This window comes from Parus major, chromosome 3 (genome assembly GCF_001522545.3).
Source record: "Parus major isolate Abel chromosome 3, Parus_major1.1, whole genome shotgun sequence".
Classification (NCBI taxonomy): Eukaryota; Metazoa; Chordata; class Aves; order Passeriformes; family Paridae; genus Parus; species Parus major.
Genome location: NC_031770.1, coordinates 41,520,218 through 41,537,673, shown reverse-complemented (window position 1 = coordinate 41,537,673; position 17,456 = coordinate 41,520,218). Strand labels below are relative to the sequence as shown.

Sequence of the window (17,456 nt, the reverse complement as noted above, 5' to 3'; positions counted from 1 at the left end):
ATTATATTAGACAAAATTAATTCAAACAAGAGAAACTCTAGAAAAAAAACAAGATTTACTGGTTTTAAAAACATTTGCCAAAAATATTTTTTAGCAGAATGCTGATTAACCACAGCTCTTTAGTTTCAAGTAATTGCATGAACACCAAAGCCACTACATCTGAAGCAGGATTTAATGAGCTGTAGCTTATGTTGTTTTAAATCTTTCCATCATTTAAAAATCATTTTGCACACCTGAAACACATCTTACTGAAATCTGCCATTTAACTAACCTTTGAGTTAGGGGGACTCAAAGAAATACCAGAGACTAAATTAAAATACAAAACAAACACAGAAATTATTTATATTGGACATATCCTGACACAGCTATACCAGCCACTGGAGCTACCACATATCACATTTGGTTCTGCACAATTTTGTAACAAATGTGTAAAATGTAGAGTGCATTTTAAAGAACACAACCAGATGAAAAAACTACTTTAAACTGACTTCTGAATATGAGTACCTGTAGGCTTGTCCCAGACTTTTATAGGCATCTATGAAGTCTGCTTTCTGCTTCAGAGCTTCTTTGAAGGATTCGATGGCTTCCTACAGAAATGGACCAACAGAAAAATTTGTAACTTACTACATTCATTGAATTTCAGCATCCTCAGCAGTTACTACCTATGGAATGTACAGTTATAAATCAAAAGCTTTGGAAGGAACAAACAAGGCATGACTTTATTACAAAATCTATAGAGTAAAAATTATGACATAATAAATGAAATACTGAAACATCTGTATTGATCAGTACTGACAGATTTAGCTGGAATTCTTTTGTCTTAATATGCAGTGGGAATGAGCCATTCTTTTAGTATTTTCATAGAGTTCAGAGATGAAATCCCTTCAGAGCTTGCTTTCAAAGCTCAGTCTGGTCCTTAAGGCACAGCAGTCTCTCCTTACAGTCTTTCTTCCTCATTCATAATACACCCCTTAAGTTTTGGAGGCCAAAAGACTGCTTCAAATCCACACTCTGCCTTTAATTGTCTTACTGCATTCTTTGTTATTTCCTCAGTTGGAATCATTCTCTTGAGGGATTACAGAGTAAGTTATCATCTTCACACACTAGTATGTACTGCTGCTGCTATTATTGCTATTACTGTTGTGAGGAATACAATGTAATAAAAACAAAAGCTAACAAAATAAGCATGTGGTTAAAGAAATATTCCTTTTCAAAGAAACTGATTAAAAATTCAGCTTTTCAAACTAGAGTGGCTACATAAACTGGAATATTCAATACTGAGATTTAGAATTAAGGATGGAATAATCAACTACTTTATATTACTAAGGAATGCCTGAAAAGTATCTTGAAGTCTTCAGTGCAATAAATTAGATGCTGTAAGAAAAGAATGACTGGTATCTTTAGTTGATTTAGAAATTCTTATTTAGAAAAACTATCAAATACATTCTGAGGTACAATGTGTGCAAAAATACTCACTGAACAAAAAAGTAGGACAATCATCTACAACTACGGATAGGCTCATATACTACAGGTAAATTTTAAAACCAAGATTATTATTCCCAAAAGCAGTGATTCAAATAAATCTCTCTTCACTCAAAAATGAACACAGCTACCCTCAACCCAAATCTTCAGTTTTCAAGAAGCCTTATAAAACCTAGCAGATGGCGTGTGTAGCTTTCCTTTAAAAGGCAGCCTGAATGTGACTGGAAGCTAAGGTGTACCTGAGGATGAAAAACCACTCAGTGATGATCTCTCTGAACATGAATAACAGAGAGGGAAGATGCTTCCTTTGAGAAAAGAAACTGGGGGGAAGGAGGTGGTAGTGCAGAAATGTATTGACCTGTATATCAGAAAGAAGAAAACTTTGTTTCTATTCTGCAAAACTGAGACAGCATTTATTTTTGTCAGCTGTATTTTCATCATCACTTTTTTGGGTCTCTGTTGCCTATATCAAAAATCAGAAATCCAAACTATTATTTGCAAGCATCTCTTCTTACTGCAAGAAGATACAGACAACGAAAGTTCAACAACAGTCTGACATTCTCACAGCATTCTGTAAGACTGCGGAAAAAAATACCTTCTTGGGTACTAAAAAATGAGGAAGTGGACTGAAGAAAAAAAAGAGTTTAAAAAATAGTGATTGCCTATGAAAGATAGTGGACTGAAACTCAGGAGTCCTGGATTGTCTCCAGACTCTGCATACAACCCTTAACGAACCCCAAGCTGCTATCAGAGGTTAAAAAAAAAAGGCAGTTTTCACTGTTGGAATTCAGGAATCACACCATTGCATCTTCATTTTTCAAACTGAGGACTTCAGAGAACTTGTCTAATTATAATCCTCTCTGAAAAATGGCAGCAGTACCTCTAAATACTTTACAAACAAGAAACAGGGGCAATATTACTATACTTAAAACAGAGAGAAGTTTTGAGTCAAAAAATGATGAAAAATTAAAAAAGATGGGAAGAACTGATGGGAAGAACTTACTTCCCTGCTGATTTTAGAAACTGAAGGAGCAACTATATTCCCTCAAGTTAGGTATCAGCCTTCCAGAAACAACACATAACTGAAATAAACATGCATAAATGCAAGGGTCTACCAGCACTTCTTTGATTACTCCCTAGCTCATTTGAGGAAGTTTTAAAATTATATTCCTCTTCATCCCTCTCCCCCTCCCAAAACCTAAGAAATTTTTATTTCATTCTGAAATTTTTGAACATAACCATTCAAATACTAGAAGAGGTGCTAAATACAAATTTCTTTCAAAGCACTCCTTAAACATGTCTGTTATCACCAATCTACTAAGATTCAACAAGACCTGCAGTATTTACATATCATGGAATCTTTTTTTTTTTTTTGCTTGCATTCTTTTACCTTAAAAATCTTCCCTATGTGAGAGAAAACATATATCAACACCAATGATTTATCTACTACTTTATGGAAATAACTTCAAATAAAGGGTATTATTCTACATCAACTATTGTTTAATATAGTTTTACCTTCAAAAGTCCTCTGTGAAAGAAGGTTAAGCCTTTATAAAGCATAGCTATAGGCTGATTTTTGTTCAGTTCCAGTGAGCGCTGAAAATCTTCATGGGCTGTTGCATAATCCTATGATAAAGAAGATTTCAGATGACACAGGAAACACCATACAAATAAAGAGATATAAACTTTCATTTTTATAAAAGTAAATTACAGAATTTTATTTAATATATAATCAGTCTCAAGGCTAAGCAGCAATGATTATCAACTACCAATGAGAACATCAAAGAATGCACAATACACTTCCAACTTTTACAGGAAGTACTGTACAAAACATAGTAATGTAAACGGAAAAAGAGCAGGAAGCAAAGAGTGAAATTAGAAGAATCAAGTAGGAAATCAGCAATCTAGTATTCACACTATCTTTGAAGATCAAGCTACTTGACCTACATTAAAGCTTTAAGAACATACACAGATCACATAGCAAAATGGGATTTAAGTATTTTTGTAGGGGTTTTTTGTTTATTGTGTTATTGAGGAGTGTTTCTTCTTAAGTATATAGAGGACTTACTGTCTTGACCGTAACTATTTTCCTTTTTAGACTGCTGTTTATCAATACTAATTAAATGCAGCCACAGGTTATAAATCAAGTCAAGGTCTTTACCTACATCCTGCTCCTCAAACAAAAAAATCTGAGGTGTGCATGCAAGGTACTTGTCCTTTGATTCTCTGCATTAAATAGATTTGCAAATGAAATACTTCATTAAATAGATTTGCAAATTAAATACTTAGAGAACACCTCTGAACAGTCAGAAAGCCAGCTACAGGAGTATCAGGGCTTTTATAGTTTTATTTGTTTAGGTTTTTTTTTTAACTAAATAGGAAAGAAGTTCTAGAACAAAAGTAACAACTAGCAAAGAAGTCAACAAAATAATGAACAACATCCCCACAACCAAAGCCAAAGAGAATCCCCCAAATCCACTTACCTCAGATATGAAGTAAAGGGTACCTCTGTGCCTGTAGAGCCTTGCTGATGGCTGAAGCTGAATAGCTTTGGTGAGATCTGATAATGCTTCACTGATTCGCCCTAGTGGGGACAATATCTAAGAGAATAAAATAAAAACACAGTTTAGAGAATATAGACTGAATAGATTTGTTTTAGAAATATGAATATGAATATTATTATTTCCCATGTTCAGCTGTAACAGAGTAATTGTATTTGCTAGAATAGGCTAGAAAGTTCCACTATAAATTTCAGCAATTATGGCTTTTAAAATCCTGAAAAGAGTAAATCTGAAAGAATTTTTCTCAAAACTATCAGTGTACATGAACATCACTGCATTCACAGAAACCCTGTATTCCAAATTAAAATCAAATCAGTCAAAGCAATATACTCAATTTCAAGTTATTTCAACACATTCAAATGAAAATGTAATTAAAGTATTCTCCTAAGCCTTATTTGAAAAAAAAATTCCACCAATGGAAAATGATCCATTTCCAATTATTTGAATGCCTTTCACATTTTTGGATCAAGGTTCAAAAATATATTAAGAGATCACTAAAGCCATTAAAACTGTGAATATTATGGCAGCTATCATTACACAGTATGCTAACTTAAATATTTATGCTTTTGGTTTGTCTACAAAGCTGCTTCTTGACATCCATTTTCTGTAATTTAGTTATCAAAACAAAACTTGATTTTCAAAATAAAAAATACATGTGGGTTGGAATTATTTTTAAATTACATGCACAAATACAAACCCAAAACATTTAATTTTTTTTAAAAAATTAGTATTTTAACAACTAGTATTCACAGATTTACTAAGGTGACAGAAGGTGCAAACCGTTAAGGTTCAAGCGATATTTTGGTTCATTTTATTAAAAAAAACCCCTAAACACAATTGATCTTGCTATATATTATGTCAAAAACTGAACACTTAAACATAATATATGCCATTCCATTGGCTAGAGTAACTCTATATGATCCAAGTCTTATTTTAAAACTAAATATTCTACAAATTACACTGTTTGAGAGGAAATGTGCATATTTTAAAAGAAAGGTGGAATGTTCACAGAACACCAAGCTTTAGACATTAAATAAGATACAATTGGAAAGATAACATAAGTATAATTGCAACTTCTCCGAAAGTCTGAAAAGACATTAAAAAAAATGCTCACCTCTGCTCGCTGTTCAAACACTTCAGGATGATCTGGTTCTAGACTAATCACCCTACTGAGCTCAAACAGAGCAAGTTCAGCATTTTTTATATCCTGAAAAGGAGAAAAATAAACAAGGTGAACAATGGTGCATACTTAGACTAATATACTCTCAAGATGAAGGACAACTAGATTGACTAAGTGTCTGAAAGTGTAACTGTTTATATTAAAAGCTCTTTGCTAAAAACATCAAGATGCATTATTCTGCAAATAGATGGGAAAAAAACCTGTTACAAACAATAAAACCAAACTTTGTTTGTATACATCATCTTTGTGTTGTACCTCTAATAATTTATTAATTTAGATCTGTGAATAAATATTAGATTTATAGCTCCAGAGGTACCTTGCTTGGCAGCAAAGCTGGTTCAAGCTCCCACACCAACTCCAACACACAGGCACGCTGACATCCAATGTGAAATTTACTGTATTGGAAGAGCTGACAATGCTCCCAAGCTGCAATAAAATACTTTTTCATTTCCAAATACAGCTCAGATGTGGAGATGAATTCAGTGGGACATCATAAACCTGTCTCTCAGAGGCAAGACACTGCCTGTTATCTTAACAGGCAACTCTTTCAAGAAGCAGTGGCTCAGAGCCTTACTATCTACAACTCACAACAGTGCCTTATCTTCTCCTTTGGCACACTTATGTCGTGTAGCTTTACTGCCACGGTCTCACAAAGCAAACACACCCATGGCTTGAGCACTGACCACGGGACTCCTCAGGGAAGTAGGACAGCACAAAGACTTTGTACTTAATACATTCTAACCAGTCTAGTTATTCCAGTTACAGGCTTTCTTATATTTCAGACTACAATAATTCAGTTGGGTATTAATTTAAAAAAATTATCTACTCACATGTAGTCCTTTTTTTCCGTATGCTATCCCTCGTCCATAAATTGCACTAACCAGCTCTGGTTCCTCCTGTTAAACAAATAAAATATTAATTTGTGGTGTGAGTTTTTTGGTTTCTTCAATATGTATTTAATTTTAGCTGATCTAAAGTAGTAAGCAATGAACAACCACAGCTGCCAGGCAAAGAAATTTACTGTATTACAGTCCATACGTTCATATGCTCACAACTTCCAATTCAATTTAATGGAATTGTTCTGGAGTATTTGTCTGGTAAAAAAGCCAAAGTGTGCAGTTACAGTGCCAGCGACCACCTACCAGAAGCTACTACACAATGTACATTGGAATAGATTAGAATACACAGTATTCATTAGAATACTCTGTTATCCAATCTTCATTAGTTGTAACTTTACTGGCAATTATGCAACTTCTGTCTCATGTCACTGAACTGATAAGAAACATACAATTTGGCCACTCAAAGTTTATTTTGTATGCAATTTAAAGTTGAGATGTAAAATTTGGGAGCAAGATATTGTGTCATCCTGATGAAATTTATATTCAGACAGCAACTAAAACCAGAAGTATTCTAAATAGTTCTGCAAAATTCAAACCAACTTTCCTAGAGTTAGATTTGATTTTGTGACTTTCCTATTTGGGTACTTCATGCACCCTACATAGTAAATCTACTTCTTGTTTGATGTCATTTACTCCAACCACAGTTTTCCACACAAATTTCAAGTATGACACAGCAAAACTGTTTTGTCAACACAATAGTGTTGACAACAATGCCTATGGCTGTGATTTTCAAGTTTCCTTGAAAATCAATCAGGAATCACACCATCTTCTGCAATGTACACAGCTGTGCTACAAAAGTTTGTTGCACAGGCCTGGTCTTACTTAATTGGGACATCTGCCAAGAAACAAACAGCTTCCCAAGAAACAAACTCTGCCATGGACAAAACAACAGAATACGTGGCATATCAATGCTGGCAGCTTGCCAGACTTGAGCTGATTCCAGGTTTACACTTGGCAACATCAACAGCAGGCAACTTCCTACTTTTAATACCATGGCTAAGCAAGGCTGTTTTATTCAGTTAAATGTTTTAATGCTCACTTTATATGTATTTAAAATTGCCTTGTAGAAAATAGACAATGAACAATCATGATCACTTTACAGCCTTTCACGCATACCATAAGCATGATATTAAAGCATACTTTAAACTGAGCTGTGGACATTGCAGAAGTACTCTACTACATAAACACTTCCCCCAGTATCTTTCTACAGTTGGTGTATCTTGCTTATCTTCACTTGTTTTAAGTTTCCTTCTGAATAAAGACAGGAAACAATATGTAAATCCAGTGGTTTTGGAAGCAGGACTTCTCATTAGGGTAAAAAAAAAATCCTCACATTAAAACAAATCAAAGACAGATATCACTAACACCTATATCAACCAAATAAAAATAAAAGCACACGAAAACCCCAAAGGTTCTTGTCCTCAGATAAATTCCCTGGAATAATTCCATTAAATTGCCACACTTCCACTCAATTTAAGAACAAGCCATATGACACTTAAGAAAAAATACATGCTATTATTTGCAGTATTGCTTTCAGCTTGCATTTGTGTACTTTAAACAGTTAAAATGAAAAAGTATGTCCATGCTTCTGGATGTTCCAGGTTTTAGCCATAAAAATGCAGTACTTTGAAATCATCTTTAGTTGAAGCTTATAAATTGTTCGAGCTGGTTTTCTTTTAAATGTTACTATCTCCTACTTAACCACAGAAGATTCTAAATTCTTTATTTTGGTCAGGAAAAACACCCACAATATAAGTATTAGTTATGTTTTCTTTATATATTAAACCAATCAAACTCTTACCATTGAAAAAGGATAAAGTCAGCATATAAAATCATTTATCTTTGTGAAAGCAATGTGTTACTTGCCACTAGCAATAAATTATCTCTATCAGAGCTTTTTTTCTCACACTACTGGCAACATGCTGTCACCCAAAAAAGTCTACTTTAAAATATCTCAGCCTACACAATAAGCAGACAATCTAAAAAACTTCAGCTCTGCAGAGGTCAGGTTTCTGAAAACATGTGCTTTTTTGGTCAAAATGCCATAAAAACTTTATGCCTACAGATGAGAAAAATACTCACCAAATAACCAAGATACTGATCACCCAGTTCTAAGAGTATGCTTATGTTTGGATGGAAAAGAAAATGAACAAACAGTAGAATAATTACTTTCATTTAAAAATCCTTAATTTAATAATTGTTTTATTAAAAGCCATATGTGGCAATGGGTATTTTCATTAAGTTATTTTTGGGGTCGAAGCAGAAAACTTACCTGCAGCATTGTTGAAAAATGTCGTATAGCTTCATCATACAAGCCGTTGCCAATCAACACGTAAGCAATTGCTATCAAAACATTAAAAACATAAATAAAACAAACAAAAAACCAGACTTTTAAAAATATTAAATACTACCAAATTGTAAAATGTTTAAGTTCCTACATTCCAGTGAAGATTAAAATAGTCAGAGGATTCCTGAATGGCTACCAAAATGACATGACTTCCCTTAGCCACTACCTAGCATGCATTAATTACTCAATTCATACTGTGCTCTTCAGAGCTGTTGTCAGGTTTTGTGATTTGTTTGTGGGTTCTTTCTCTCCTTTTTACAAGTTGCTCAGGAAAAGGCCCATGTTTGCTTCTAAAATACTTATAAGCAGGAGAGGTACTATGATCCCAATACAGTAACCATGGATGCTTTCTCAATTAAAAGTGCCACCTGGCTATCACTAACTTTTTTTGACAATTTGATTAGGGAAATTCTACTTGTTTGTACACATATTGCTAATCTTTATTAGTTCACAATAAGGTTTTCCTTCACTTGAATTACCCAGAAATACCTCAGCTAAACCGATTTCATTATTTATAAAATTGAAACTGAAAAACAACCGAGTCTTTACCTAAGTTATAATTATGAAAAACTTTCAAGTTCTTGCACATCCCCCCGTTTTGAAGTAGAAGCCAAGTGTTTGAAAAAGAAACAGACCATTAGAAATATGTTCCTGTAATCTCCATAAGATATGAAAATACAGTCAAATCACAAGACTGGAAAACTGTAGCTGTGCTTGCATGACTGAAGTCCAGTTCTAACAACTGAGTATCTCAAGATTGTTTCATTTTGCATGTTTTAATCTCTCACAATTCTTAACTCTGAACTAAGCTCTGCCTACACTGCCAACAAAACACAGTATCTGAAGACCACAGCTATGAAAGTTAGAACTTTTCCCCAGGCAGTTTGTTCAAACAGCTGGCAGTGGAACTATGAGCAGGATTTCACCTTTCCTCACTTTTAATGAATTTAGCAGTCATCCAAAGAGAATGGAAGAGGCACCTCTTAACTTAATTATTTATTCAAACATGAAAAGAGACAAATCAGTCAGTTAAAGCAAAGGCATTATTAATAGGACACAGACACTTATCTTTCAGGCAGGCAAAGACACATTGTTTTGGTAGTGTTGCTAAGCACAGTTCATTAGAAAGGAAAACAGTTAAATGAAAGATAAATAAAAATGTATTTAATCCAGAGCTTGTCTCATACTCAGAGACTTCTATTATTAAAAAGGAAATATTTGTGTGCAATATAAGCTTTCTCCTCAATACATAAAAAGTTTCACTTGGCACAAATACACAGTATTGCCAAAAAAGGGAAAAAAATGGGTAGGGTGAAGGTCAGGATATAAAGCTCTTGAATTTTACTTATTTCATTCTTCTTCAAGACTATACAGTTATTAGTATCATCTTTTGGGTTACAATCCCAGAACACAGAAGAGCTGGGACATAAAATGTCAACTCATCCATTCCAGTGTTAAGAAAAAAATGTGGAGGATGAAAGATAATCAAGATTTATACTGTCACTCAGTTGTCTTGCTGATAATGACTGTATATAGTTTATAAGGAGACACTCGGCAAAATGCCAAACTAGGAACTGTATGTCAAACTATGGCAAGTGGTTGACAGCTAGTAGCTGATACAATATCAGCTTCTTTTTAAACAGTATCTTTTTGATTTTTTAAATCTTTAATATTAGAAAAATACAAGTATGAATTATGAAAAGATCTAATAGTTAACAATAGCCCATTAGCCAAAGTATTTCAGTCCCAACATTCGTTCAGAAGACCCCATACACTCTGTGCTACTTTTCGTCAGAGCAGTTAAAAGTAGCACAAACAAGGACAAAACCAGGCTCCTCGAACTGTGCCAGTCTACATGCCAAACATGAGGAGAAACCTTTTGGCATAGTCTTCCAAGGCTACAAAACAGATACTGAAAGTATCAGCTATTTTCATCTGAATAGAAGTCTGATATTCCTTGTAGGATTCCATGAACAGAGCTAGGTGGTCTAGGATATGAAAAAAGATTAAGCCCTCAAATTTTCCTGGATAAATCCATGAAGGTAGAAACTATGTCAAAAAAAAAAACAAAAACCTTCTTAATTGTTTTAAGTTTATTAGAGGGGAATAAAATCTCCCTTTGCTCTTATATAAAAGATAGTGTGCTGCCTTCCTTGACACCCATCCTCAACAAACTCTTTGCTGCCTTGTAATACCTCTGCATTTGAAGAACCAGTGCAACTCCATTTTTGAGTCCTTTGAGAACAGTATTTCCTGTTCATTTATTTGAAATGCTCCCACTTTTTTGTGCTGTGTGTGCTTTGAAAAAACTTCAACTAGCAGCCTAGGACATAATTCAGAAAGACTTTCTGCTGCATGTAAGTTTTGATGGGAGTAGTGTGACAACAGGAAACATCCCAAATCTATGCTTCATAGAAAGCATATTGGATTGGTATAATTTTCTGGGTGTTTGAACAGTTTTAGTCATCAATATTCACAGAAAAATGGAAACAGAAAGTAACTGAGTCTGTTAAAAAGGACTTATTCAGAATTCTTTTTGAACATCTGCTTAAGCAGACACGGTGAAGAATTCTAGTGAAGAAAGCAGGAAAGGTTTTTAGCAATAAAGATAAGTATTTGCTTTATACAACCAGAAAAAACTTGGTGTATTTCCAGACTTAGTAATATCAATTTCAAGTTAATGCATCCCTTCAATCATCAATTTTCAAAACATTTAGTGCTAATAATCAGCACATTGTTCACCTGCCCAAGCCTTATATAAAACATCTTACCCAATTCTTCATTTGTGTTGTCATTATCAGTAGCAAATGGAAATCGTTTTTGCTCTGCAAGCAACTTCGCTTGACTCTGTAAAACATCACGTTTTTAAGTGTTCAGCAAACAACAACACAGAATTTAACAGAAAATCCATGTCTTAAATCCTTAAGAGAATGCCTTAAAACATGAAGTTAAAACTAATGTGATTTCACTAGAGTAACTCAAATCAAATTCATTCCTAGTCTTCCACAGGGAGCATCTGACTTCTTTTCAGTCATATGCTGCTGTTACCTGCTCTAACATAAGGGTAACCAAACCTCAGAAAGAACATTTTCAGCATTTTACCAGGGATTGATGTTTCTGTATTATATTTGTTTAAGGTGAAGTTTTTAGGCCTTTATAAGACACCTAACTTCATATGAAAGTTTATACTGTTTACCATATAAATATTCCTATGTCTCCTGCAAAGGGAAAAGTACCGCAGAAGAGTAAAACACTGAAAAATAAACACTGAAAAGAATATCACTCCATCAATATAGAAAAGTTTAACTTCACAATGCCATATTAAAGAGCCTGTCTTTTCAACAATGACATTCTATCAGTTCTACACTTTGTTCAAATTGTAGCCATTACCTAGGATGTCTGTTCCCTAAATAACACACCTATAGAAACCAATACTGTCAAAGAAAAGCCCCTCAGAAATGTAGAAACACTCAGCTCTGTTTATTTCCACAAGTACTTTCTATAGACAGCTGTAAGCCTACTGGAGTAGCTTATGTTAGAAAAATACAAAATGTTCACTTAAATTAATAGGTCTTTCAAACTGTTTTAGGGAACAAGAGGGAAAAATAACATCTCTCTCCATTCAGTTCTCTTCTTTCAATTCAACTAAACAGCTCATTTCCACTACTGTCCTCCTTTAAGGTTGTTTTTCCTATCCAAAAAAAAGTAGTCACATTAGTTATGTCCACAACACAGACATTTCATTTATCTACAAAGTGCAAAAGTTAAATGGTCAAATCCCATTTCACAGTTTTTGCCCTGTGTGTGTCTAATGATGAGGAGAATGTTTGGTCCGCCCTAAGAACTTCAGTATTTTGGAAAGCATGAATGATTAGCAAATGGATTTTACAAACCTTTTTTTTTTTACTGCAATTAAAGATGATGTATGAGCTCTACATTACACCGTAACACTGAAAATTGTTACTCCACCTGTACCTCTGCACCTCTGCAGTAATGGAGTGTGGCAGTTATTTCCCTTCCATAGAAAAAACATTAAAAAACAGCACAAAAATGAACAGGGTTCAACAGATATGACAACAAGAAAAATTGCAGTCCATATGCATCTACAAACACAACATTTTTATATCACCAATGGCCTTTGCGCAATATTGAGAAAATGATGTTTAACACTTAACTCTGTAAAACATTACTTTTCTATAATTTTCCTAATATTAGGAAAAACAGCACAACATTTTTACTGAAGGACTCATCCTTACTGGATTTCCAAAAACAGATCTATACATTTTTCTCTGCAGAAAAAGATAAGATATAGCAAGATTCCACACTGGCATTGGAAAATAAGCCACAAGCAGAAGAATCTCACAATACATTAGAATAATTTCCTATGGGTTACTGAGCTACATGCGGCAGCAAGAGAAGTACCACTACCTCACCTGTTTTGTCATTACAGACTACCAGAACCATTGGCTTTTGTCAGAAAAAGTGGTTTCACACTTCCCCAAAAAACTTTGAATTCAGGTACAGGTTAAATATCCTGCAACTCTACAGACAAAAAAAAAGTCAGTCACTCTGTCTTCAAGAAGCAGGAGAATTTTCATCATAGCACCATATTCCAACAGGTTTATTTCTTGCTCTCTCAAAAACCATTTTGGTTGTTTTTTAGCAGGGAAATTTCTTACCTACAATAGAAAGAATTGCTGGTACTGTTGGACTAGACTAGACAGCTCTTCTGACCAATATATGATGAAGTCTAAGGAGAATATTCAAGTTAAATAATTGGCTCAGTGGATTTGCAGTACCATAGCTTTAATTCCAAGTGCCACCTTTGCAGAAGTTGTTTCAAAATATAATATTGCTTACATACTCCCTCACAGCCAATAATTTCTAAAAGTTTGCCAAGGCTACTTTGTATATTTACATGGAAATCATCTGAAGATTTTCAACACCTACACTCTATTGGACTGAAGATGTAACATCAAACCTGTGTTCTCAAAAGGCTAAGAGTAGTGTTGCAAGAAAACCCAAATTCCAAAATAATCCTCCTGAGGTCTCTTTACTAAAAATTACTCCTCTTTTGTTAGAATATTCTTCACATGCCAGCTCAATATCACATTTAGTGAAACACTGTCTGAAACCTCTAACTCTCATTGTTGTACAACATTACTTGCATAGAGACTGGAAGTCATTACTCTTACTTTTACATGCGTTTTGTGGTAAACCTCAAGAAGATAATCTGGGTAGAAACTCATGCACCTCCCCCTTTTTCAGGCATAGCCCCTGCATCCCCAAAACCAAAAAATTAATTGGCTGATTAACTGAGGTGAAGGTTCGCTCTCAGTGACAACATCTGCTTCAATTAGTTGACAGCCCCAAAGACTCATGATGGATTACTACAAAGTAATACTTTTATGAGCAATTTGAATTTATTTGCACTTAGGCCTTTTAGGCAGCTATGCCTACTGATTAACAGATTCTATTTGCATTTATTTCCCTGAACTTCATTCGAACTGGTTATGCAGCTGAAGTGATCTGCAACTTCAACAATCCATTATTTCGTACGTTATATTCCTGATAACATACCAGAATTTTTTCTGTATTCAGGGAAAGCATAGATTCACAAGCTGATGATCCTCCTATGTCACAATCCGATTCATGGAAGTGCAAAAATGATGAATCTAGGAGAAAGTAGAGAAAATACCTTTAAGAACTCATAGAGTTACATATATGTTCTATTATCACATCTCACATTTCCTCATGTTTGGCTGAACAGCTTCCCCACTGGGCATCCCACAGGGCAGAACTTTCATGAAGCACTTTCTGCCCATAGCACTAAACCTGCACAGCCAGGGAAGCAATAGCTGACACGACAGCTTGGATATAATTAGTTTTATCCCTATTTATGCTTATGGTTAAAAATAGATTAATAAAGAGAGGTGCTAAAAAAACAGGGCAGAGGTAAAAAAGGAGGAAGCTGGAAGCAAGTAACAAAAGCTTGGGTTACGCATGTCTCCCTTTGGCATTATGATTCCATTCTCTCAGCCAAAAAATAACAGATGAAATTATCATTCCAATCCCAGAGGGGAAAATACATTGAATGGACCATAAAGAGGAAGGGAAAAAAGTGTGGGAAACAGGGATAAAGACTGAAAAAAGCAGCCAGAATAATGAACTGTAATTGACCGAACACATACAAAGGTAAGCTTGTAAAGGTAAGAATGTCATTATAGAAATGTAAGACTGATTAATTTCTTTAAAATGTCAAACATAGCTTGTTGGCATACCAGAGAAAATGTTTAAGATATCAAACAAATAAAGAAGTAACAATAATAATGAATAATACCCCCTTCAATTGATAACTACAGAATCCACTACTTCCCCTACATGATGCTTTCAACTGCTATTCCAATAGAATTGTTATACTTTTGAATCTTTGGATCCTAAAGCTTCTATCATCTTTAAATATTTCAAGAGTAAACAAGAAAATGCAAATATATAGTATTATCTCCTTGAATCCATGTCAAAAATATCAAATTTTATCATCTCCCTTTATGTTTGTAAATCAAAGCTTGATGCTAAGTTTGAAAGGCGGGGGGGCCATGGTGTGCTCTTATATTTTGACTTCTTAAGGACAGAAGTTAGTAAATTCCCTATCTCTCACAAGCACAAAGCTAAAAGAGAAAAAGAAACAGTCTTCTTGTAAAAAGAAGTCAAAGCAGCATCTAAAATCATTCCCTGTAAATAGGAACTTGGATCTACATTGAGCCATAAATGATAACCAATGGGAGAAGTTTTACAACAGAAGCAAGGGTGGTAAAAAGCAGAAGGTCAAAGTTTAAAGTCAGTCCTGCGAGAACAGTGGCAAACCACTCATAGTTTCCAAAAAGAGCGCTGCCAGCATGAGATTTCATCACTGCCCTTTGTTCTTCACGTTGGCCAAACTCTCCTGTGCTATGCCAGTGTTATTAACACGTAACTTGTTCCTGTTGGTGCTTGTGATTCAGTAACTTAAAGAGCTTTGGCTGCAGACTCACCAAGAAACTCTCACTTCAGACATCAAAACAAAGAGGTGCAGGCATGGACTATCTATCTTTGGAATAATTTTCTTCACAACAGCAAGGATTTAGTGAAGGAATTTTTGTAAGGTGTTAGGGAATAAGACAGCCAAGCCACAAGCTTGATACAAGCTACAGCAGGGAAAGAACCCCACGAATCTTGCAGTTCTTTGGGCAACAAAGTGCTTTACTCATAGGGAAAAATGGATCTGACTTTGTCTGCAAGTCAGACACAATCAAAACTGAACCACATTAACAACTTAGAAACACCAAACAGAGAAAGTAATTTGGACCTTGTAGTAGGCTACAGGGAAAACTGAGACCAAAGAAAACCTCAGCTTCTGTGCAAGTTGTACTAAAACAAGAGAGCTTAAGGGAATTTTTCAATTGGCAATTCATGTAGCCCTAAGACTTAAACAGCAAGGAGTGAACCGGTATACAGCTATTTGAAGGTAAGTATGTTGCTCTGTAACTAAGGGCTATCTTATTATCAGTACATGCAAGGTACCTGAGATACCTGATGATTCAAAGAGAATTCTTGGTATCAATCCTAGTTACACCGGTTTCTTTAAAACAACATCCACCGTTAAATCAAAAGCTAATCTTCCAAATCCACCTCTGAAGGAGTGCCTTGAGTCAATCATTCATGTCAGGTCTAGAAACAGATGTAATCAAGTGCTCTGCCATTTATTAACTTGTAGGGTATACAGATTTTTATCTCAACAGTGGGTGAAAGTCTCCTTGTTTTATGCTTAAGTTTGAATAACTTGTAGCAACGGTTACCTGAGTTAACTTTCACGCTCTGATTTCATGTTTATGTACTATGGCTCTCAGACACCGTAGCCACACAAAAAAGTAATACAAAATAACCAAAGAACTTTATAATGTGAAGACAAAAGTACATATACGAGGCAGGGGAGAAAGCAAAAAAAACACAGGAGCAGGAAACTCCTAAGAAGTAATTTCTCCAAAGACTGTTATTCAAGTGGACTATACTAGTTTTATATTAGTAGTTAGGGACCATGGGAATTGTTGATATGAGCAGAGGCTTTATGAAATAAAAGGCAGAAAAAAATCACAAAAACATGCTTACAGCTCAGAAGTCATGACACATCACTGGTTATTCTCTTATACATAATTTAGGATCACATCCCAAGCAACTGATAAACCCTTTTCTTTGTCTATAATATGCATACATTGTGATTCAGTCTAGCATTTTTTTATGGCCCATTCACACCATGCTCAAGATCAACAATCATAACACCCAGATACAAAAGATATTCAAACACATACAAACAGTTTTAGCTATGCCTGTGTTAAAATACATCAGTTAACCTGAAAAATAGCAGAAGATCTGCTAGCCAAACTTGGCACTCATAACGAGAAGCATCCAATTCACCAGTAAAACACATAACTGTAGCTGAAATTAAATCAAGCCACATCCCACTCACTAAAACACAGAACTGATACGGTTGGAAGAGACCTATGGAATCATCCAGTCCAACCCTGCTGCAGGGTCACCTCGAGCAGGTGACACACCCAGGTGGGTTTCGAATGTCTCCACATAGGGAAAATCCACAAGCACCCTGGGCAGCCTGTTACAAGTGCTCTGGCACCCTCATATCAAGTGGTTTTTCCTCAAGCTGAAGTGGAACTTGTTGCATTTTAGTTTGTGGCCATTGCTCCTTCTCCTGTCTATTGCATCACTAAAAAGTCTGGGACCATCCTCTTGACATCTGCCTTTGAAAAATTTATTAATGAGATTCCCTCTCAGTCTTCTTTTCTTTAGACTAAACAGGCCCAGCTCCCACATTCTCTCTCCATGAGAGATGTCCCAGATCCCTGGACCCTCTCCAGCAGCTCCTTATCTCGTACTGAGAAACACAGTAATAGGAGCACGGGGTGCTGGCATATCCCCATACTACTGAGCGCAGG

General features: G+C 35.1%; 1 protein-coding gene across 4 annotated transcripts in view; it reads right to left on the bottom strand.

The window, feature by feature from the left end:
- Positions 1-17,456, bottom strand: part of TTC13 (tetratricopeptide repeat domain 13) — a 39,094-nt gene that overhangs the window by 21,094 nt on the left and 544 nt on the right. For 3 of the 4 annotated variants that reach the window (XR_004496345.1, XM_015622029.2, XM_015622030.2), the window contains exons 2-9: positions 14,050-14,144; positions 11,241-11,316; positions 8,395-8,465; positions 6,054-6,119; positions 5,158-5,250; positions 3,966-4,082; positions 2,998-3,108; positions 505-587 (exon numbers count right to left, since the gene is read on the bottom strand). Coding sequence is in view for 3 of the 4 variants with exons in the window: in XM_015622029.2 (XP_015477515.1) it covers positions 505-587; positions 2,998-3,108; positions 3,966-4,082; positions 5,158-5,250; positions 6,054-6,119; positions 8,395-8,465; positions 11,241-11,316; positions 14,050-14,144 (712 nt within the window). In the remaining variant the exon portion in view is untranslated. Of the gene's footprint in view, positions 1-504; positions 588-2,997; positions 3,109-3,965; positions 4,083-5,157; positions 5,251-6,053; positions 6,120-8,394; positions 8,466-11,240; positions 11,317-14,049; positions 14,145-17,456 lie in introns of those variants that run through there. The other variant, XM_033512655.1, reaches the window with a different exon arrangement.